The sequence below is a fragment of the Hibiscus syriacus genome, unplaced genomic scaffold (genome assembly GCF_006381635.1).
Source record: "Hibiscus syriacus cultivar Baekdansim isolate YM2019G1 unplaced genomic scaffold, ASM638163v2 tig00117005_pilon, whole genome shotgun sequence".
NCBI lineage: Eukaryota > Viridiplantae > Streptophyta > Magnoliopsida > Malvales > Malvaceae > Hibiscus > Hibiscus syriacus.
The window spans coordinates 1,510,450-1,535,537 of record NW_024063519.1 but is presented as its reverse complement, the minus strand read 5'-3'; the positions used below and the strand labels follow the sequence as shown (position 1 = coordinate 1,535,537).

The window sequence follows — 25,088 nt, the reverse complement described above, 5'->3', positions numbered from 1 at the left end:
CTGAACGAGTTCCGGAATCATTGTCAAGTAAGATCGATCAAAGAGAAAGATAAGAGATTGGAATTGACTAGTGAGGCCAGGTGAGTGCATATTCAATAGTATATGATGGGTGATGGGAAGAAGACTTGTGATGAGTCTATTTCCTGAAGAGTTACATATGAATTCATGATTAAAGGCATGAGTTGAATATGAGTGTATGTATGCTTGATTATATGAATTGATATGTTTTGTATGTGCTATGTGGTTTATGTACACACACTATTAAGTGTTAATGAGAGAATATCAAATAAGTTATGAAATTATATGAATATAGAAGATAAGTCAAGAGATGTAGGGAAATGGAAATAGAGGTTTATGAAGAATCATAGGAGAATAAATATAAGTAATAAGATAATGAAATATAAGACTATGTGAAATACATGGTTATGAGAATTAGTAAAATAGAGTTATTTGATTTAATGAGAATTGAGGAAACTAAATAAGATTGAATTATAGAATGGAATGAGAATAATATATCTATTAGGGAACTTAAATATAAAGCGCTGATATGTATATATATATGATAAATTATATGCTAAAGATCTATGGGGTTATATGAAAAGGTTATAAGAAATGCATGCAATTGAATTAATTAAATGGATTAAAGTAGTATATAAATAAAATATGATTAAGTGTACTATATATGTTTAGAAATACGACATAAGTTAAATAATCTAAGGGAATATAAAGAAATAAAGCATAAAGTAGATGAAATGAGATAAGTTATTATATACCTATATGATATACATTATCAGGTAATATGAAAGGATTCAGGAAACTTATATAAGTTATGTGAAAGTGATCTAGGTGTTTATATGTGAATTATTCGGTAATAAGTTATATGAAATAAGTGTAGTGGTTACCAGATCATAAGAGATAAGTCAGAGAATGTGAATAATATGACCAGAAACTATGAGCCTGTGTGATGAAATGAATATAGGAAGACGTGACTATGAGATATGTGATAAGAAGTTATGATTAAATGATCAAGAGATATAAGTTAAGGGATATCTGTGAATTACATGAAAATATGCTATGTGTAAGTGAATTACGTGATTATATGAATATGAAATCATATGAGAATTTACATGAACTACGTGATTACATGTATGTGTGAATGAAGCTACGAGCTTATATGAATATGTGATATGTTTACATGAATATGTGCAAGGATATAAAAGATAGTGCCCATGTTATGTGTCTTGAGAGCTAGGGGTATAGTTGGTATGCCAAGAGTCGAGGGTCTACGCGGTCCTTCGGGATATGTATATATTCTTTGGAACATGTGTGAAGTCTTGTGAGACACATACTTGATCCCTAGTATATGTATATGATTATTAAGGAATGATATGTGGTCCTTATGGACATTATTATATAGAACTACGGTGCAATTCTACGCGGTACTCCGGTGCAATTCTAAGTGGCACTTCGGTGCAATTATACGAGCTGTGGTGACAACATTAGTGCACAACCTCTATAGACTCACATATCTATGGTTCTCACATGTGTACATGGGCTAATAAAGGAAATAATATAAAAGAACCTTGTATGATTGTATGTGATTGGTTTGTAATCTTTATGGTGTGAAGTGATATGTGATATGATGATGTAAATATAGCTTGTTTAAGAGGAATTGATGCAAGAACATATGACAAAAAGATAAAGAACGAAAATAAGACTAATAAAGAGATAATAATAAATACCTTACATATGATTTACATGTTTTGTGCTATGAAACCTATTATAAGAATATGTCAATGATGTGTGTGTACAAGTGGATAATGGTTGCATGACAGAATGTATGATTTTGTATGATATAATAAGTATAGATTATGAATGCATTAGTAGTGGTTATATGTTTTTATGCCTCACTAAGTCATCGACTTAGCGTGTGAGTGTTTCACACGTAGGTTCCGGAAAGCTAAAAGAAAAGTGAAGAGGAGCAAGACCAGTCAGTTACTTCTTACCGAAGATCAGATCAGAAAAGATGTATTGAATTAGATGTATTATGTATATTGAATATAGTTGGCATGTACTAATTGATTGAGTTAAACAAACCGCTGTGACTTTAATAAAAGTTTTAAATTTTCTCGAGTTTTTGTCATGAGTCAAAGTTTGAAAAGTCAATGTGACACCTCGGACTCGTATTCGGGTCTGGTACGGGTTGGGGGTGTTACACATTGTATGTTACATTGAGAGTCGTAGGTATAATTGGCATGCCATGAGGTGAAGTGAATATGATTCTGATATGGTACATATGTGTATTGTAACACCCTAACCTGTACTCGACCCGGATACGAGTCCGAGATGTCACATTGAATTTTTAAAACAATATTCTTACAAAATAACAAAATATTTAGACTTATATTAAGAAAATACGATAATATATTGTTGAATTATGTTTCATTATAACAAATTTAAGGCGAAAAAGTTTTTATGAATAGTACTATACGGTATAAACAGTACCATAAAGAGTAAGGAATAGTACTGTGAACAGTTGTAACACCCACAACTCATACCCGACCCGGATATGAGTCCAGGATGTCACATTGACTAAACAAAACCATACTCTAAAAAAAACCGATAAAACATTTGAACTTATATTATTAAAATACAATAATATACATATGTAAATACAAATTTATCAAAATACTCAGAGCATACACAACTTAACATTCTATTACATGCCAACATTAATTTACATAACAAAATGACATACTATTAAGTTACTTCTGATCTGATAGTTGCAGGAGTAATGTTGTCCAGCTGCTTAACCTTGATCATCTACTTTCTCAGATCCTACGTGTAAAACACTCACACGCTAAGTCATCAACTTAGTGAGGCAATATAATAATAATAATAACAAAGAAATGTAATGGAAATGCCATAATTAAATGAAATGAGATAAAATCAAATGCTTAACCATGCAGTTTATATCACCATGTTCTTTACCTGTAAGAATAATATATTAATATTCGTGAATTCATATTAATAAGATTATTGACCCATTATACCATACTGAGAACCTAAGTTATGTGAGTATTGTGAGGTTGTGCACTTTGCTGTCACCACAGCTTGTATAAATGCACCGAAGTGCCACGTAGAATTGCACCGAAGTGTCGCGTAAAATTGCACTGTAGTGCCATATAAGATTGTCCCTAAGGACTGCGTAGAAAATTTCCTTAAGAATCATATACATATGCCAAGGATCAAGTATGTGTCTTAAAAGACCTCACACATGTTCCAAATAATACATATATATCCCGAAGGACCGCGTAAACCCTCTACTCTTGGCATGCCAACTATACCTATAGTTCTCATCTACATAACATGGGCTTTCACCATTCCCATAATTTATATTGTATAGACATATAATTTCCATACCTTTATCACATAAACATATCATGTTCCATCATTGTATCACATAGCTTATATAACCTTTCTTACATATTAATGTCACTTAATGCATATAATATGAATTCATGTCATGTATCATAATATGAAATGCGATCATGTATCAAAATATTGAATCTAGACTTATCACAAGTCTAGAACTGAATAGAATACATATTCATGCTATGCATATGCACTCACCTATATTTCCTTTCTTTTTCCTCGATCGATCCTATGAGGCAATTGTTCTGGAACTTATTTAGGCTCGATATCTACAGAGTAATTCATTGATGCTAATCAGTATACTAATTAATGTATTCTAAACTATTATTTCTTGGGCAAAAAGAAAAGCCATTTTCATCTTTTAATGAAGGTATGCATCGATGCACCACACCATGCATCGATGCATAAATCCTATTTGATGTTTATATTTAAGGGGGCGCATCGATGCACTCCTTATGCATCGATGCATTGATGGAATTCGATGTTTGTATTTTAAAAGAGTGCATCGATACACCTTGAACAATTTCTGGGATTTATCCTTGATGCATCGGTGCACATTCAATGTGCACCGATGCACACAGCCCAGAAACGTCATTTTAAGCACGAAAATCTCTTTATAATCTTCTCTACACTTTATATTTCACTTCCTTTTATATCCCTAACTTGCATACACTTACTTAAACTAATTATTATCCATTTGATACCTTTAAAACTTAGAAATCCAATTCTCCAAATAAAATTTAAGAATTTCACTCAATTTCCAACATGTTCTAAATCGAATTCTGACACTTCATATCCTTTAATTAGCTTGATGACAAGTCAAATCCCACTTCTAATTCTTATTATGAACTCTAATCCAAGATTTTACTTTTCTACTTCCTTTCTTTAATCCTTCCTAACCCCATCATCTTATGGTTTTAAGATAACCTAAGTTTTCCTTAAGCTTAGTTATCATCTAATGATCAATATGCAACCTTAAATTCATCAAGAATTTGATTAACAAGAAAACTCACCTTTAGCTTGGTCTCACGGGGAAGAAGAAGAATGAAGAATAAGAGAAATCTGGAAACTTTGGTTCTCTCCAATAGCTTCCACGTGGTTTATTAAATAACCCTAAGTAATATTTAATTATTTCTCTTGCTAAAAGACTCATTTGCCATCTTAATTTTCCTTCTTTTCTTATCCATTCTACATAACACATTCCCATTAAATCTTTCAACTATTCAATTTATCTACTTTAGTCACTAAATTTTAAAATTTCACAATTTGATCACTAACCCGGTATGGAGGATGTTACAAATCTCCATCCCTTAAGAAAATTGGTCCTTGAATTTTCATTACACGAATAGATGAGGATATTGAAATCGTATATCTTCTTCACGTTCCCACGTGGCTTCCTCTACTTTGTGATTCCTCTAAAGAACTTTGACCAATGGAACCGATTTATTTCTCAATTGTTTAACTTCGTGAGCCAAAATTTGTATTGGTTCCTCTTCATAGGTCAAATCAGGTTGAACTTCCACTTGTTCTGGTGCAACAACATGAGAAGGGTCAGACATGTATCTTCGTAACATGGATACATGAAAAACATTAGGGATTTTCTCCATTTCTGGTGGCAAAGATAACTGATATGCTACTGGTCCTATTCTTTTAACAACTTCATAAGGCTCGATGAATCTAGGACTTAACTTTCATTTCCGACCAAATCGTAATACTTTTTTCCGTGGTGATACCTTCAGAAATACTTTATCCCTAACTTTAAATTCAATCTCCTTTCTTTTAAGGTCCGAATAGGACTTTTCCCGATCAAATGCCACCTTTAGGTTATGCTGAATTTCTTGAACTTTCTCTTCCATATCCTGAATCAAATCTGGACCAAGTACATTTCGATCTTTGAGCTCATACCAATTTAATAGTGTACGACACTTCCTCCCATATAACTCTTCATAAGGTGCCATTTTAATACTGGACTGATAACTATTGTTGTAAGTGAACTCCGCCAGTGGTAAGTATTTCTCCCATGACCCTTTAAACTCAATTACACATGCTCGCAACATATCTTCCAATATTTGAATTGTTCTTTCTGATTGTCCGTTTGTCAGAGGGTGAAAAGCTGTGCTAAAATTTAAACGAGTCCACAACGCTCCATGTAAGGATTTTTAGAATCTCGAGGTGAATCGAGGATCTCGATCAGAAACTACAGAAATATGTACTCTATGCAATCTAATAATTTCTCTAATATATAGCTCCGAATACTTTTCCATAGAGAAATCTGTTTTGACAGGAAGAAAATGTGTTGACTTGGTCAATCGGTCAACAATTACCCAAATTGAATCTCTTTTATTTGGAGTCAGGGGTAACCCCGAAACAAAATCCATTGTGACATTTTCCCACTTCCATTGTGGAATGGAAAGTGGTTGCAACAATCCAGACAGAACTTGATGTTCGGCTTTGACTTGTTGACATGTTAAGCACTTGGACACAAATTCAGTAATGTTTCGTTTCATCTCTGGCCACCAATACTGATCTTTTAAATCCATATACATCTTAGTTCCACCTGGTTGCATCATCAATGGACTGCAATGACCCTCTGTCAATAAATCTTTCTTCAACTCTTCATAATCTAGTATCAAAATTCTTCCTTTATAATACAAATTTCCATCCGACTTAACCTCAAAGTCTTTAATCTCTTTGCACTTTACTTGATCAATTCTTTTCAAACACCTTTCATCTTTACTTTGCAATTCTCTTATTCGTTCCAACCATGCTGGTTTAAGTTTTAACTCTGCACATAGACTACCATCTCAAGTTAAAGATAACCTTGCATCCATAACTCGTAAAGCTGCAAACATCTTTCTACTCAAAGCATATGCTAACACGTTAGCCTTTTGGGGATGATAGTCAATTATTATATCATAATCTCTCAAAAACTCAACCCATCTCCTTTTTCTCAAATTAAGCTCTTTTTGAGTCATCAAGTATTTCAAGCACATATGATCTGTATATAAATAACATCATTTTCTATACAGATAATGACGCCAAATCTTAAGAGCGAACACCACTGTAGCCATTTCTAAATCATGGGTGGGGTAATTCTTTTCATGTGGTTTTAACTGCCTCGATGCATACGCTACCACATTCCCTTCTTGCATTAATACACACCCCAACCCGCTATGGGACGCATCACTGTATACGACAAAATGCTTACCAGATTATGGTTGAACCAATACAGGAGTTTCTGTCAGAATTCTTTTTAAAGCTTCAAAACTTTCTTGACATTCAGAAGTCCAAACAAACAGTACATTCTTTCTCATCAGCTTCGTTAAAGGCAGCACTATCATCGAAAAATTCTTAACAAATCTTCGATAATAACCGGCAAGTCCAATGAAACTTCGAACTTCGGATACATTCTTGGGAACTTCCCAGTCCATTATAGCTTTAACCTTTTGAGGGTCCACTCTAATCCCATCTTCCGAGATCACATGCCCCAAGAAAATTACTTCATTTAACCAAAATTCACTTTTGGACAATTTTACATAAAGCTTCTTATCCCTGAGAATTTGCAAAACTATCCTCAGATGTGTGTTGTGCTCTTCAATGGATTTTGAATACACTAGTATCTCATCAATAAAGACAACAACAAACTGGTCCAAATAGGGCTGAAAAATCATGTTTATGAGATCCATGAAAGCAGCAGGTGCATTCGTTACTCAGAATGGCATTACAATGAATTCATAATGATCATATCTCGTTCTGAATGCTGTCTTCGGAATATCTTTCTCTTGAATCTTCAATTAGTGATAACTTGAACGTAGATCAATCTTTGAAAATACCGAAGCTCCTTTTAACTGATCAAACAAGTCATCAATGCGTGGAAGGGGATACTTATTCTTGATGATCACCTTATTAAGTTTTCGATAATCAATACAAAGACGCATTGATCCATCCTTCTTCTTAACAAATAACACCGGAGCTCCCCAAGGTGACACACTTGGTTGAATAAATCCCTTTTCTAACAACTCTTGCAATTGATTCTTTAACTCTTGCAATTCTTTCGGAGCCATCCGATAAGGTGCCATTGCAATCGGAGTTGTGCCCGGCATTACTTCAATTTGAAATTCTACCTATCTATCTGGAGGTAATCCGGGTAACTCAGTAGGGAAAACATCAAGGAATTCCCGAACTATTGTAATCTCATCCAAACCTTTCTCTTTAGCTCTGATATCTATCACATTTGCAAGAAAACCCTGACATCCCTGTAGCAATAGCTTCTTAGCAAACATTACTGATATTACATTTGCTAAAGGATTAAATCTTTCACTGATAACACTTATTTCTGTTTCTCCTGGACTTTTCAGGGTTACTTTTTTCGATCTACAATTAATATCTCCATAGTAACGGAACAACCAATCCATTCCCAGAATCACTTCAAACTCGTCAAAGGGTAATTCCATCAGATTAGAAGGGAATTGAATTCCCTGAATCTTAATGAGACACCCCTTACCGACTTTGTTCACCCGAGCACAATGGCCTAAAGGATTAGTTACTATAATCTCATTACTCGTAGCTTCTAAGGAAATCCTCAATTCCTTTACTAACTTACTCGTAATGTAAGAATAATTAGAGCCCGAATCAATCAGTAACAATACTAATTTATCATACAGTTGAAAAGTACCTTCGATAATATCAGGGTCATCACGGTCTTCACTTGTATTTAGATTGTACACTCGTGCGGTTGATCGAACTTCAGGTTGAGCAGAGGATTCAAACTGGTTCCTTCCTCTGCCTCTTCCTCATCCTCTCTGTGAGGCAGAATCAACTCTTTCAGATGGTGCAGACTCACCAACCATCAACGGAAAATCCCGGATAAAATGTCTGACATCTCCGCATCGGAAACAAGTCCCAGCAGTCATCCAACAAGCACCAAAATGGTTTTTCTCACAATACTGACACTGTCTTGCTTGACCCTAATTAGATCTCCCAGCACCAGATCCCACTGACTGACTTGCTCCCCTAGCTGATGATGCAACTGATTATGATATAGCTTGTGATCAAAATCCTGTTTCTCTTCCTCTTTTTGGTGGTGCTGAGCTAGAAGAAGCACCCGTCCTCTTTGATGTATGAACTCTTGATTCCCAAAATATCTCATTCTGAGCTCTTTCAAGAGCTTTGGCATGATTGATCACCTCTTGGAACAAGGACAAATTCAATATTATCAACATCTCTTTCAATCTAGGGCGTAAGCCCTCCATAAACCATTCACAAGCCTCTTTTTCAATAGGCACAAGCTCAGATGCAAACCCGCTCAGCTTTTTGAACTCACATTCGTACTCATATACAGAGCGGTTCATCTGTTTCAAGTTCATAAACTCCTGCTTCATCTGCCGAATAAATTGATCTCCAATGTACTTGTTTTTAAATTCATCTAAGAACAAAGACCAAGTCAATTGGTTACTTGACATCCTCATGGTGACGTTCGTCCACCATATCCTCGCATGACCCCTCAGTAAAGAGACAACTCCATCTAGCTTCTCTACTTCAAAGCAGTGGAGACCATCCAACATGATTTTCAAATCATTTAACTAAAGATCCGCCACAATCGGACCTTCCTTGGCTTCTCCCTTAAATTCGGGAGCTCTTAAACCTCTCAACTCTTTTTCTACATTTATTCCTTGAGTTGGTGGGGTAGTAGGTTGAAGACGCGTCAGAATAGCGTCCAACGTCCTGAAGAAAGTGTCTTGATCTTGTACAGGTACTCCCTGAGATGCATGTCCTTCACCTTGCCTGGCCAGGGCAGGTGAATTACTGCTTTCAGCAGGCCTATCTTCTCCCGCTTTACTTCGGGAGCTACTATGTCCGGACATCTAATAAAATAAACGCATTGTTCTATTAGCAAAACAACATACTCATACTATACCAGATCAGAAGTTCTCACTATTTGTTGGCTTGTATTCCATTTAAAGACTCTATAGACTCTGGTTTATGCCTAGAATCGACTAAACCATAGCTCTGATACCATTAAATATAACACCCTCAACTCATACCCGACACAGATATGAGTCCAAGATGTCACATTGACTAAACAAAACCATACTCTAAAAAAATGATAAAACATTTGAACTTATATTATTAAAATATAATAATTTACATATGTTAATACAAGTTTATCAAAATACTCAGAGCATACACAACTTAACATTCTATTACATGCCAACATTGATTTACATAACAAAATGACATACTATTAAGTTGTTACTGATCTGATAGTTATAGGAGTAATGTTGTTCAGCTGCTTAACCTTGATCGTCTACTTTCTCGGATCCTACGTGTGAAACACTCACACGCTAAGTCATCGACTTAGTGAGGTAATATAATAATAATGATAACAAATAAATGTAATGGAAATGCCATTATTAAATGAAATGAGATAAAATCAAATGCTTAACCATGCAGTTTATATCACCATGTTCTTTACCTATAAGAATAATATATTAACATTCGTGAATTCATATTAATAAGATTATTGGCTCATGATACCATACTGAGAACCTAAGGTATGTGAGTACTGTGAGGTTGTGCACTATGATGTCACCACAGCTCGTATAAATGCACCGAAGTGCCACGTAGAATTGCACCGAAATACCGCGTAGAATTGTACCGTAGTGCCATATAAGATTGTCCCTAAGGACCACGTAGAAAATTTATTTAAGAATCATATACATATGCCAAGGATCAAGTATGTGTCTTAAAAGACCTCACACATGTTCCAAAGAATACATATATATCCCGAAGAACCGCGTAGACCCTCTACTCTTGGCATGCCAATTATACCTATAGTTCTCATCTACATAACATGGGCTTTCACCATTCCCATAATTTATATTGTATAGACATATAATTTCCATACCTTTATCACATAAACATATCATGTTCCATCATTGTATCACATAGCTTATATAACATTTCCTGCATATTCATGTCACTTAATGCATATAATATGAATTCATGTCATGTATCATAATATGAAATGCGATCATGTATCAAAATATTGAATCTAGACTTATCACAAGTCTAGAACTGAATAGAATACATATTCATGCTATGCATATGCACTCACCTATATTTCCTTGCTTTTTCCTCGATCAATCCTATGAGGTAATTGTTCTAGAACTTTTTTAGGCTCGGTATCTACAGAGTAATTGATTGATGCTAATTAGTATACTAATTAATTTATTCTAAACTATCATTTATTGGGCAAAACGAAAAGTCATTTTCATCTTTTAATGAAGGTATACATTGATGCACCACACCATGCATCGATGCACCACACCATGCATCGATGCATAAATCCTATTTGATGTTTATATTTAAGGGGGTGCATCGATGCACTCCTTATGCATCGATGCATTGATGGCATTCGATGTTTATATTTTAAAAGAGTGCATCGATGCACATAGCCCAGAAAAGTCATTTTAAGCACGAAAATCTCTTTATAATCTTCTCTACACTTTATATTTCACTTCCTTTTATATCCCTAACTTGTATGCACTTACTTAAACTAATTATTATCCATTCGATACCTTTAAAACTTAGAAATCCAATTCTCCATATAAAATTTAAGAATTTCACTCAATTTCCAACATGTTCTAAATCGAATTCTGACACTTCATATCCTTTAATTAGCTTGATGAAAAGTCAAATCCCACTTCTAATTCTTATTATGAATTCTAATCCAAGATTTTACTTTTCTACTTCCTTTCTTTAATCCTTCCTAACCCCATCATCTTATGGTTTTAAGATAACTAAGTTTTCCTTAAGCTTAGTTATCATCTAATGATCAATAAGTAACCTTAAATTCATCAAGAATTTGATTAACAAGAAAACTCACCTTTAGTTTGGTCTCACGGGGAAGAAGAAGAATGAAGAAGAAAAGAAATCTGGAAACTTTGGTTCTCTCCAATAACTTCCACGTGGTTTATTAAATAACCCTAAATAATATTTAATTATTTCTATTGTTGAAAGACTCATTTGCCCTCTTAATTTCCCTTCTTTGCTTATCCATCCTACATAACACAGTCCCATTAAATCTTTCAACTATTCAATTTATCTACTTTGGTCACTAAATTTTAAAATTTCATAATTTGATCACTAACCCGGTATAGAGGATGTTACAACAGTGCTATAGTTTACCTATGTACTGGTACAGTGTACTGATGCACTGCTACAATATACCGATGCACTACTACAGTAACTTTAGCTCAACTTATATAAAACTCATAAAAATTTAAGCTTTCATCACTATGAAGTTACCATTTACATAAATATGTTTAAAACATTACAAAACTCGATCAGAGCATAAATACTTAATTTACCGATTTTGTTTACATGCCAACTTATTTATCACATAACAATACATACTGTGTAAATTACTTCTGATCTGATCCTTGAGCAGAGATATCTTATTCCTTTAAACTTAGCTTTAATCCTCATGCTTCTCAACACCTACGTGTAAATCACTTACACGCTAAGTCATAGACTTAGTGAGGCAGAAAATATAATAATAATAATGCATCTCATATTCATATGAACATATAATCTAATTATTCTACCATGTCACATATAATTCAGTGTAAATGATAATAGCATGATAACATGTAATAATGTAAACACTTTTGATACCTTTTGTAAGCCCATGTACATTAGTGAGAACTCAAGGTATTCAAGTACATTGAGGTTGTGCACTATTATTGGCACCATAACTCGTATGGGGTCCTACTAGGGGCATGTGAAATTTGTTTCGAAGGACCACTTATAACATATATGTCCCAAAGGACCACGTAGAACCCTTGACTCTTGGCATACCAACTATACCCTTAGCTCTCATAACATATAACATGGGCATTATTCTCATACTTCATATGTTCATGTATTCATGCCATTTCTCTTGTAATCACATATGTCTTTTATTCTATCACATATCATATGAATCATATATCATTTATCGAATCATGTAAACACATATAACTTATGCATGCATTGTAAATCAAATAACATTTTAGGAGTCACTTCTTACCATAGTAACTCCGTCACTGGCTCATCGCAAGCTAATGTTTGTTCGATAATATAAGTACAAATTAAATTGGACTCACCTATATTTCCTTGTCTTTCCCTCGATCAATCCTACTTGTCAATTGTTCCGGAACTCGATTAGGCTCTGTATCTACATAAATATAATTTTCAAGACAATTATCAGAAGCCTAAACCTTATACTTCAATGCTATTAACTTAAACGAATTTAATAGATCAATATTCACTTTTTCCTTTAGGGGTGTATCGATGCACTATGGGTGCATCGGTACCCAAAATAGCTTCAAAATTTCTATGTATCGATGTATGCCTGTGTGTATCGATGCACCTTCAAAATTGGTCTTAGTGCATCGGTACCCATTCATAGTGTACCAATGCACTTGTCAATAATAAACTGGTTTCACCCAAAAATTCCATAACTTTTCATTAAATTTCGTCATATAAAACTCCTTTCATACCACTAAACTCAACTACAACCATATTAACTAACTTTTATCATTCCAACACCTTATTATCTCCCATATCTCATCCAAATTCTTAAAACCAAGAATCTTACTAAATTTTCCATGTAATCCAAACTTATTTCTAACACTTCTAACTTCTTATTCACACTTATGACAAGTCAATTTTAGTTTCCAATTCCACTTATGAACTATTTTCCAGAAATATATTTAGAAACCCATTCCCTTTAATCTCTTATAACTTCTTCATCTTTTGATTATAAGACAACTTAAGCTTTCCTTAAGCTTAAGTATTACCTAAGGATCATAACCCAACCTTTAATTCAACAAATAATCAACTAATTAAGAAACTCACATTTGCTTGTATGCTTCACGGTTGGAGAAGAAGAAGATGAAGAAGAGAAGTCTGGAAACATGTGTTTCCCTAGCATACTCCACATGTGATTAAAATACCCAATAATTATTATTTAATTATTTTCCTTGTTCAATGACCCATTTGCCCTTTGACTCTTTCTTCATTTACTAAATTATCCTATATAAAATATTTCAATTAATTCTTTCATCTTTTCAATTTATCCAATCTGGTAACTAAATTTTTTAAAATTTCATACTTTGGTCACTAACCCGGTATTGAGGATGTTACATGTGTATTAGGTCTGTAAATGAACTGAACGTTCAGCGAACCGTTCATGAACCGTGCGATGGGAAGTTCGTTTATGTGTGTTTATTTATTAAATGAACGAACATGAACAATATTTTATGTTCGTTTAATTAAATGAACGAACACGAACATAGGTCTCGTTCGTTCATTTACGTTCGTGAACGTTCGTTTATGTTCGTTCGTTTATGTTCACTTATGTTCGTTCATTTACGTTTAACTTAATCTTCTTAAAACAATTTTGGTGACCAATTTGTAAGTATTTTAAAAATATTAATTAATATGATATTCTGATGACCAAATCCATAATTAACCCAATTTTATTTGGAGATTAAATCCAATATGTTAACCCGTGAGGCACCTCGCACCTATATTCATTTTCCCCTTTTTTTTCCCAAACCCTAGTGTTCACTGGAGAGTGGAGATGATCGGTGAAAGCTTCAAAACAAGTTATATTATAGTGCAATCTGAAGTTTTACAGGTATGTTTTCATCTCTTTTCTGTTTTATTTGGCTTAATAGTTGATATGTAAAATTATTACGGGTATCTTCACATCTAAAACTCAAGAAAACATCATACTTCTTTCTAGAAATAGATGGGAAGCTAAGGGTAACAATCGGAAGTATATGAGCATCAGTAAAGAGAAAAATATATAGAATTTTCCAGAAAACAAAACAAATGTTTCTATGTAATTTCTGAAAAAGAGTGTAATAGCGAAAGTAATGGGTTTTCCAGGAAGAACTCATTAATAAGTAGAAAATACACTTTAACAATGAATTTTTTTTCATAGTTCTTGTGTGACCTTTAGTTGTGGAGTAGACTTTAGGTACGTTAAAATTTTGAATGGTGGTTTAGCAATAATATCAGTTACGATATGTAGCATCAGAGGGATTTCAGATCTATGTTATTGCCTTGTTGTCCAATTTGTACCGTTCGAAATCTTCATGCTGTTAAATTTTCTACTCTGCCAACGGAAAGGACCATTATTAACAAATCTCACTAAAGTCTGACATTGATGTCACAAATATTTTAGCCGGCGAATTTATTAGAATAACGTAATGGAAAATGATTGTTTATATGTACTCATGGGCCACTAAGATAAATGTTATAGCGTTAAATTAAAGTCGTGTGAATCATTTAATATCTTTAAAAGATCGATCAAAATATCTGATATCTTAAAACATTTCATCACTGCTAATCAGCTCTTACGCTATTTATCACTGTAGATTTGGTTGATTTGCATTGTCGACTATTTTTCATGAATGAACAATGAAAGGTAGGGTCTCCAACGTTTATGTTCGTGTTCGTTTATGTTCGTTTATTTATTAAATGAATGAACATGAACAAGATATATTCCTTAATGAATGAACATGAACAAAAAAAATTGTTCGTTTATGTTCGTGTTCATTTATTTATTAAATGAACGAACATGAACATATCTCCATTTGTGTGCGTTAGGTTCGTTTATAGGCCTAATGTGTATTATGTATAGCACCGTTGGTGCAGATGATATGATTGCACTTGGAGTGCATAGTCTATTTTTTATGATAACACTGAAGTTCTTATTGCGCACAATCGTCTGACTCACGTACCTTGCATTCTCTTAAATATACTTTAGGCTATGATAACGGTATATGAAAGTTCTAAAAAAATGTATGAATAAGAAGAAATGTCATATGATAATTCTGTCTGATATTGATTATTATGACTTTTAATAAAATCATAAGATGATTTCTTTTAGGTTTCTGATGAAGAAATAGCTTGAAATAAACGGTTTGAACGTTTTGAAATTTTATTTGATTTAATTTTGAATGTTTTAATTTTTATATATGACATTTAATATGTTTATTCTTACATTAGCTTATTCCTGCCTCACTAAGTTATACTTAGCGTGCGATGATTTTCATACGTAGGTTCTGATAGCGATAAGGACATACAGTGAGGAGTCTCCCGAGCATCTTTTTGGAGACCATCTACATTATCAATATTAATAAGACATCTTTGATTTTATGTTTAACTAGTAATGACATGTATATTTATGTTATTAGTTTGCTTATTCGGATTTGAATTAAATGACATGTAATAGTAAATTAGAACTATTTTATTTTGACTAGTTTAGTTATAATTGTATTTATGAATGAATCATTTATTATATTATTTCTTTTTCAAAGGAAGTAGTGTTTAGGCAGTTCTATATAATTTAGGAATCAACACTAAAATGTCTAATTATTGCTTGAAAACAAATTTGTTTTTAATGATTAAATATTACTTTATTATTTTTATGTGATTAATGGAATAGTGTTAAAGTTAATAATGAAATGTTTTAAAGTAAAACATAAATTAAGTATTTATGTTCAGTGAATGTTTGTGAAGTTGATGTAACATCTTTAGCTTGTATTTCGAGATATGTACGAGCTATAGGTGTTACACTCTCATTCTAAATTAGTCCTTAAACGTTTGAATATTCTAGTTTCATCCCTAAATTATAATCCTCTTTCTATATTAGTTCATAAACTTTTGAATATTCCATTTTCATCTCCGAATTCATCCAAATATGTAATTTGTTTCAACCATAGTTTAACTTAAAATTTGTTTTTTTAAACATATAATAATATAATCTGGCCTAACAATTTTATTAACAAGGTATATGATTAGTATATATGTATAATTTGGGTTAAATTGGAATATACAAAAAATTCGGGGACTAGTTTATAATGAAGGTAATAGTTTAGGGATAAAATTAAAATGTTCAAAAGTTTGAAGAGCTGTTTAGAATGGTAGTGTTATTTAAGGATGACATTAGATAACTAAAAACTTTAAATACTAATTTAATATGATTGATATATTTGAATAACATATAATGTAACTAACTCTTAAATCTATAACACAAATGAACGGTCTAACTAATAATCATGTCTACTACAAATCAGTAGCGGAACACCTCATGGTCTAGTAAGCATTATGATCCCCTCAAATATTAAAATAATATATATTAAATTTTTAAGTTAGGGTATTCATTATCTATTAGCCTAAGTTTTTCTATCACTGGTGTAACACTCATCGCTTTTCTTTTTCGTCTTTATTGGTTGACGGTGACATCAACTTTAATGTTAGTTTTTTACAGTTAATATTATTTATTGTCTTTTTCTTCTCTATATCATATCTTTATTTTCTTTTATTTTTTGATTTTCAATAAGTCTGTATGTGTTGCACGTTTTCGTCAGCATTTATAGCACGTTTTCTTATGTTTTTTGGCATGTTTTTGGGGTTTTTTTTTGTCTTTTCTCATTTATTTTTTTAAGAGTTGATTTGACATCGCCACGACTGATCAAGATGGCGTTTATTTGATATCTTGTTGATTTTCCCTATTTTGACCTTCAGATTGGATTTGGATAACTGAGTTGTGTTCGTTGATAACTTTTCACGTCGCTCAAGTCTAATTGTAGTTTGTTGGTGGTCTTTAAATAGTTTGATCCCCTTTTATGGTTCGTTTGCTTATGCGATCAGATCTGGTTGTATAATCTTTGTTCGAATTTCTTGGCTAGATTTAATCTTTCCTTGTATAGTCCTTATGTGATCTTAAGTTGCTAGTTTTGTTTCCATGATTATAGGAAATTTTCCTAATTATGTACTTAATTTTCGATTGTGATTGTAAATATTTATTGTAATTTGAGATATTTTCTATTTTGAACAAAATTAGTTACTTCTATTAAAAAAGTCTTAGTTAGGTCCTTCAAAAATATGTATAATAAATTATTAAATTTAATTATATTAAAAATTTATATTATTTTAGAATTTAGAAACTATTTAAGTCTACTTTGAGTGTTCACATTCTTTGAGTTTAAGACTTCAATCAAATTACCATATATTTAATTTTTGATTTTATTTATGTTGAATGTTTTCTTTTTAAACATTTTTTAATTCAATTTATATTGATGATTTTATATTAATGTATATTTATTACATGAATTTATGAATTTTCATCTCTAAAAATAAAAATTCAAACATAATTTTAGATAACATTATTATCAATTTATTTTTTGCTTGATATTTCACGTGAACAGGCAAATTTTGAGGATTTATAATTTTTTTTATTAATATGATATTTCAATATATAATTTATATTAAAAATTATTAAAATATTTTAATTAATATATATATTAAAAATAATCCTAAAAAAGAATATTGAGTTTCCCTGGCTGATTCCACGAGATAATGTTCTCGAAATTTTTTTTTCACGAGATAATACTTTGGACATATTATTTGCTGATATAGGGTTAATTCTACAGTGACCAAGGAGGTCCCAATGCCACCCAGACCCATGCCACGTTGTCATGATGCCATGTACAGTCATGCAGAGACTCCAAGCTCGCCCGGATGCCATGGCGATCACCAAGGTCGTCCGGATGACATGGCGACCTACGACAACACTGTGAAAATCACTCCATTTAAGCAATTAATATGGGGAGATCATTATTTCGTAAAATAAACAATTTGAGAGTATTATCTCGTTGATTTTGCCGAGTTTCCTTATTACTACAAATTATACTGATTTTTGAGATAGATTATCACATGGTTTAAATTTCTCATGTTGAGAGAGAGATAGAGAGAGAGAGAATTTGATGAGAAAGAAATATTTATGGTTGAAACGAAAAAAAGAAATTGTAATATTGTAGGGTGATTTTGGGCTTTGGCACCTAGGTAAGTGGCACTGCCAATTCAAAGTGGGACCCGATCTGTAATATTAATATTTTATTAATTTAGGTAAGACAGAGTGGGAAAGGAATTTTGCTGCCCGACAACGAAGTCAGAGAGAAAGAGGAAAAGTCTTTAAGTGACGCACAGTGCATGGGTCTATCAATTCTGTTCCACTAATCATCGCCCACGTGTACTGTGGGTCAATCTCAGTCCTCCGTTTGTCCCTGTCACGGGTGTGTTGCTTGAAAAACACACCTTGAAAATGCGGTTACAATAATTAGTTCTTTTCCCTTGTAATTTCTCTGTTTATCACCCGTCAGTCCACATAGACCTTATATCACAACCGTTGAATAAAACGGAAGATGATTGAACTTATCTTCCATGTGTAAGGTGATTATTTGCCTTGTGGATTTTTTACAACATGGGCGATGGTCATTCCTAAAGAGGCGGCCATTTCGCAATCATTTAGCATGGAGCGTCCTCAATTTATAAATATAAAAAAATAATATCCAACTCTTACTCGGCCCGTTGGGTTTATGTGATTCAATGATTATTCTTTTAAATAATCTAAAATAATTATAAGATAAATTATATTTAATTTTTTTATCGGTAGGAATACAAACTGAAGCTAATTAAATTGCGGGTGGTTTAAAATTTTTATCAACTATTGATAATATATATATATATATATATATATATATATATATATATATATATATATATATATATATATATATATATATATAAACGTAGTTATACGAATCTAATATCTCTAAAAATAACAATTGTCATTATTTAAATCACTTTATAAGTTCATATGATTCAAGAGTTCAATACTCCTGTTAATTTTTAAAAAAAATTATTTTTATTTTTCAAATTGAGAATCAAAATATTTAGAACTACCTGTCATATAAAAACTTCATTGAAAAGAAAGGGAATTTGATATTGTTATCTATATTATGGGGAAAATATCTATAAATTAACTAATTATGTAAAAAGTTTAAAATCGTGTATTAATTATGCAAAATATAAAATAACTAATGTTAAAAACGTCCCATTTTTGGACCTTGGAGATTAAAAGTCACCTTGGCCGGAGTCTTAGGAAGCTTTTTGCGTTGAGAATGGAGGCTGGTCCTTTGCGTGATTCGTTGACTCGAGTCTCGAAGGGCATCTGTGTCCACTAATTAAGGAGTTGTGGTTTGAGTTCAGGAACAAGAAGGATAAAATGCAGTGTCACAAACATGTTTGGTTCTCTTTGCATGTTCTTAAACATGTTATAACCATTTGATTTGTTATATTGGATAGGTTAAGAATTAAGGATCGGTAACGAAAGATGTTTATTTGTGGGACCATAATTTTTTTCTGGGCGATTGTCAATCTCAAGGATCATTTGCTCCTCACACTCATCCTTAAGATGGCCTGAAGTGTGTTTGTGTACTATGAGAGGAGTGGAATTGAAGAATCTTTAACAAGCGAGGACATTGTTAATTTCGTAGAGGTCATTGTCTAATCTAAACTTTACTGTAAAAAGTTGAATAGGGCAGTATTTGTTAAAAATTCTCTTTGTATTATTTAGGATCTTTTAGATTGAGTATGAATTTTATTAGATACTTTCGTTTGATTGTACCGTCTTACTGTTTTCTTTGGATATAAAATTTTATTTATCAAAAAAAAACCTATCTATCATATAAAAACTTAATTCAAAATGATGAAGGAAAGAGAATATTGTTCTAGGATATAATATTAATTAGAACCAAAATAATGTCATCACCTTTTTATCCAATAATGTCGTTACTATAACATCACATATTTAATTGATAAATATTTTTCATGACAGTAACTCATGTATTAATAATATATACTCGAGCATTAATGTAATATATTTATCAACGCAATATTTCTTCTAACTTAATGAATTTATTTTTTTTATCAAAATTTTAAGACCAAAATCAATAAAAAATAATTTTATTTAAACATTAAATAATTAATTAAAATAATATTTTGCTTTACTTTTAGGTCGGCAAATGTCCTTGGTTTGTTGACAAATCAAATCAAAACAAGTGACCTATACACTTAAACAATCTTGATTTGAGCTAATATCAAAATGAGCACCATTAGCCTTTAAATTAATTACTGTTTTTAATATAAAATAAGTTACAATTTGAAAATACGGAACGAGCTTCCAACTTTTTTTTAATACCATTTTAAAATTAATGTAGCTGATATATACGGACCGAATTGTGTCAATTGAGTTATTTTTCGCTCAATTCTAAATAATTAAAAATTAAAAACATTTTGTTGATACACACTGTTATTCGATTTTATTTATATTTGATCAATTTTTGATTAGATTTTAAGGTTCGTGTCAAGAAACATTGATATCATTTTTATTTGTTAGGATATGTTTTAGAATTCGACAAAGTCGATGCAGGAAAGCAACTAAGTTTCCCAAGGACGAGGCAGTCAACTTCAACAATGGCTTTTTCACTGTTAGAGTGCCTTTTTCGGGCTTAATTACATGGATCTGTTCTTATCCTTTTTGTTCTTTCTTGGAGGCGGTGCCCCAGAGAGAGAAAGAAGAAGAAAAGGTTTACTTTGAAGCATATTCTAATTTCTAATTCCAGACTTGGATTCACAAAAACCCCATTTCAATTTTCGAACTCCCAACTCTTTGAAGAATCGAACAAGAAATTAGAAAAAGTAAATTGTTTATTTTACCCTATTGGGTGAGGTCGAAATCATAATAAGATAATAAATATTTAAACTATTTTTAATCAATTATAATGAACTCTCATACTCCAACTTAAAAACTCGAGAAATAATAATAATTTTGTAATTAGTTATGTTTAGTTTTTATAAATTTTATAAAATAAATGATTAAATTAAAAATTATTTTTTCATTAGAAAAAACTTCACCTACTTGATCCCAATTTAGGAATGAAGAGTTTGGTCCATACTTTTATATTATATTTATATATCCCCAAAACACAAGGGTTATTATTACTAAATAAGAAATTGTTGTAGCATGCAAAAATGTCAGAGATTGCAGCTAAGTCTTTCAGGATATATCTACACATAAAATAGTAAACTATTTGATCGTCATGAAAAAGGAAAGTAGAAATGAAGGGTAAGAGGGTAATAAGTAAAAATAACTCTTAGATATATTTAATCAATGGTTCAATCATTTCACCGTAAATACGAAAAAGGTCTACTACCCCCATGATCATGATGTAAACATTTCCCTTTGCTTTATTATTTTATTTTCCTTCCTAGTAAGCAAAGCAATAATGTGATACTTTTATTTATTTATTTTATCAATTTATTAATGATTAATATCAGTATAATTTATTGATAATCTGTAAATTTATATACCATGCATCGAATATATATAATTAATTATTGAAGGGAAAAGAGGAAAAAGACAGAAAGTGCAACATCAGAGGGTTCCCCCCCTCCCTTTGGCTTGTAGTTTTGGGTTCTTGTTTTCGGACAGCTTTGAGGATTGAAGAGGGAATTCTTCTCATCCACATCTGTCTTTTTCTGAGTTTCATGAGCTGATCGATCTCAAAATTTGTGTATTAGATTATTTATATTCAAAAACTTGAAGCTTAATAGTGGATAGAGATGGAGGATCTGCTTAAGTTCTCTCTCTCTCTCTCTCTCTCTCTCTCTCTCTCTATGCATGAGTTATAATATTATTACTTGCTCTATTTGTTTCTTCTGAGAGATTTCAAAAAACAAAAAACACTGTCTCCAGGGTTGAATCCAACATGATGATTCTCGTATATATTCATTCATATATGTTAAGCCTAGCTATTCAAGTATCGATTTCTTTCTCTTTTATCACCTAGTTTTGTTTTTTATCTTCGGAATTTTTGTTTGTACCCTACTCTTTTTGTATGTAAAACCAAGATCCATGGTGCATGATGCAGATTTTGGCGGTTTAGTTCATTTGTTCATTGGATAGAAGATGAAAGGGTTATTGTTCCACCAACAACAGCAACAGAAACAAGTTTTCGAAGAGAACATGTCGAATTTGACATCGGCTTCTGCATCTGGTGAAGCCTGTGTTTCCTCAGGCAATAGAATCCAAGCTGGTTCTAATTATCCACAACGATACTTGATCACCACTCAACAACCTCAAACTCAAGCTCAGCCAGTTAAGAGAAAGAGGAATCTACCAGGCAACCCAGGTTTGGTTTTTGGTTCAAACCTACCATTCTTTTTTTTAGTTACTTGTTTTGTTTGTTTCCTTACGATTTTTCTTCTTTTTGAACTTTTTTACGTTTTTTTCTCGGTGGGTTTTGATTTTTTGAATCAGACCCAGATGCAGAAGTGATAGCGTTGTCTCCTAAAACGCTCATGGCGACGAATAGATTCGTGTGTGATATCTGCAACAAAGGGTTCCAAAGAGACCAGAACCTTCAGCTTCATAGAAGAGGGCATAATATGCCATGGAAGTTAAAGCAAAGAACAAACAAAGAGGTGAGGAAGAAGGTATACGTATGTCCAGAAGTAAACTGTGTGCACCATGATCCGTCGAGAGCGCTCGGAGACTTGACCGGAATCAAGAAACACTTTTCGAGGAAACACGGCGAGAAGAAGTGGAAATGCGAAAAGTGTTCCAAGAAATATGCAGTTCAATCGGATTGGAAAGCTCACTCCAAGACTTGTGGCACTAGGGAATACAGATGTGATTGTGGAACCCTCTTCACAAGGTATAACAAATAACGAACCCCCTTCTTCTACCCCCCTCCCAAATGAACACCAACAATAATCAAATCTTCATTTATTATGGTGTGCACTCAAGTATAGCTTTGAAACAAGAAAGTAATAGCAATATATACATTTAGCAGTTCCTAGTTTTCACACCTGAATAAACATCGCAATTTTATTTTCTGCACTAGCTCGAGTGGACAGTTTGTCCTATGCTCTCACAGTGAAAGAAAAAGATAAACTGAATGGGATGCAGAAAAGAGGGAGAGAAAAAAGTATTTCTACCATTGTCATAGCACTCTATGATCACTGATTTAGTTTTTGTTTTGTTGTGTTTATTTATTTATTTCTTCAGGAGGGATAGTTTCATCACACATAGAGCCTTCTGCGATGCTTTAGCAGTGGAGAGTTCAAGGGCAATCGATCCACTTGTTTCCGCTTATCAACCAGGCGAAGCCTCGTCCCACATTAATCTACAAGTAGCACAATCCAATCCCCAGGTATTTTCGCTTAAGAAAGAGCAGCAAAGTTTCATTCCTCCAAGGCCAGAGATTCCTCCATGGCTGGCTAGCCATGCAATGCTGGGTTCTGGTCCTGGCTCACAGCACCATACAGACCTTTACTCCTCATTACCATCAATATTCTCCCCGAGCTTAGATCATCAAGATTTAACACTTGATGGGAAGCCCAGCCCTAACCCTAGTCTTGTGCCCACCCTCCCTCCTCCATACCTTCAGTCCCCTCACATGTCAGCCACTGCATTGCTTCAGAAAGCAGCTCATATGGGTTCGATCATGAGCGGTAAAATTGGGCCATCAACTGTACCGGCTACTGTTGCTGGCTCGTTGATGAGACCCCACCAACCAACTCACGTGTCTGCTGATTCTGCTGGCACTAACAACAACACAACAACAGCTGGTTTTGGACTCGACTTGCCTTCACGTGAACAAGAACTGGATGTGGTGGATACTAGTACTGGTGGATTTATCCATGGCTTTGATCCTTTCGGGAACTGCAAACCTGCTTCTGCTGCCATGGCAGGCGGAGAAGACCATCATCTAATTCATGCTGACTCAGGTGCTACTCCTTCCCTTCTCCAAGACATGATTAATTCTTTGTCTTCTGCCACTGGATTTGACGCCACTAATTCCTTTGATGACATTGCATTTGGTGTTGGTGGCATCTTCAACACAAAGAAGATCGATGGGAGTTCCATCGACGAACCTTTCTCGAAAACAACTACTCCGATGACCACAAACGCTGCCACTCAGCTGAATGAAGGCTTGACCAGAGATTTCTTGGGTCTTAGACCTCTCTCTCATGCCGATATTCTCGACATCGCTGCTCCTACTAATTACTCCATCAACAACACTTCCCATGAACAACGAAACCAGTCTAAGAAAACATGGCAACTTTAGGTATTATAGCAACTTTTTTTTTTCCTTTTCAACTTCTTTCCAAACATAATTTAAGAATCTCTTTCCTGCAATCTCTCTAAAGGTACTGATATATAATATCAGTTCTTCATATTCATATTTAATATAGCCCATGTTACAAATTTTGGCCTTTTTGTTTAAATATAATGTTAGTATATTCTTCATATAATCTAAATAGCTATACCTTGTTAATATTGGGTGACTGATGTTTAATATATGAAGCCATCCTCCATAGAAAAGAAAAGCAACTTCATGATGGATAAGACATTGAACTAGTGGGCTTAGTCATCTAATTTAATCATATTTATTAGTTGTTTTTCATTCGTAAATGCCTTACGTGTAACTAAGAAACCAAAGTAAATGTAGTATTAATTAAAAAAATATTTTAAGTCTAATTAAACAATACAATCAAGAGCCTTTAGAATTATTGGTGGCTAGTTATGATTATGGTTCATGCACAATAAATCTTAGAATAAATTTCTATTGTTTATATTTGTCATGATTAAATTCAAGACAACTCAGAATCGGTGTATATTATTTTCTCCACGTCAATTATGATTTTCAACATGTAATCAAGGGTTTTCTCTTTTACATGTA

At 32.9% G+C, this 25,088-nt stretch overlaps 1 protein-coding gene and 1 long non-coding RNA gene across 4 annotated transcripts; one reads left to right on the top strand and one right to left on the bottom strand.

Moving 5' to 3' along the window:
* Positions 1-4,303: 4,303 nt before the first annotated feature.
* Positions 4,304-22,766, bottom strand: LOC120194892. The gene is made up of 3 exons (XR_005523014.1): positions 22,625-22,766; positions 6,449-6,456; positions 4,304-4,314 (listed from the first exon to the last, which is right to left on the bottom strand). It is a non-coding gene; the product is annotated as an uncharacterized LOC120194892 (long non-coding RNA).
* Positions 21,863-24,498, top strand: LOC120194890 (protein indeterminate-domain 7-like). Of its 3 annotated transcripts, none has more exons than XM_039197067.1 (4): positions 21,863-22,160; positions 22,272-22,532; positions 22,661-23,057; positions 23,411-24,498. In XM_039197067.1, the coding sequence occupies exons 2-4, from the start codon at positions 22,310-22,312 to the stop codon at positions 24,471-24,473; spliced, it is 1,683 nt and encodes a 560-aa protein (XP_039052998.1). In that variant the 5' UTR covers positions 21,863-22,160; positions 22,272-22,309; the 3' UTR covers positions 24,474-24,498. The 3 variants fall into 3 exon arrangements, with proteins under 3 accessions (XP_039052998.1, XP_039052997.1, XP_039052999.1); XM_039197068.1 differs by having other exon boundaries at positions 21,864-22,532; positions 23,411-24,132; positions 24,255-24,436; XM_039197066.1 differs by having other exon boundaries at positions 21,863-22,532.
* The last annotated feature ends 590 nt before the right edge of the window (positions 24,499-25,088 follow it).

What these genes read in the sequence shown, in the direction of transcription:
- LOC120194890 (XM_039197067.1), top strand. Translation starts at nt 22,310, where the DNA reads ATGAAAGGGTTATTGTTCCACCAACAACAGCAACAGAAACAAGTTTTC. An exon ending in GAATCTACCAGGCAACCCAG is followed by an intron (nt 22,533 to 22,660) that starts GTTTGGTTTTTG and finishes TTTTTGAATCAG; the next exon opens with ACCCAGATGCAGAAGTGATA. An exon ending in TGTGGAACCCTCTTCACAAG is followed by an intron (nt 23,058 to 23,410) that starts GTATAACAAATA and finishes TTATTTCTTCAG; the next exon opens with GAGGGATAGTTTCATCACAC.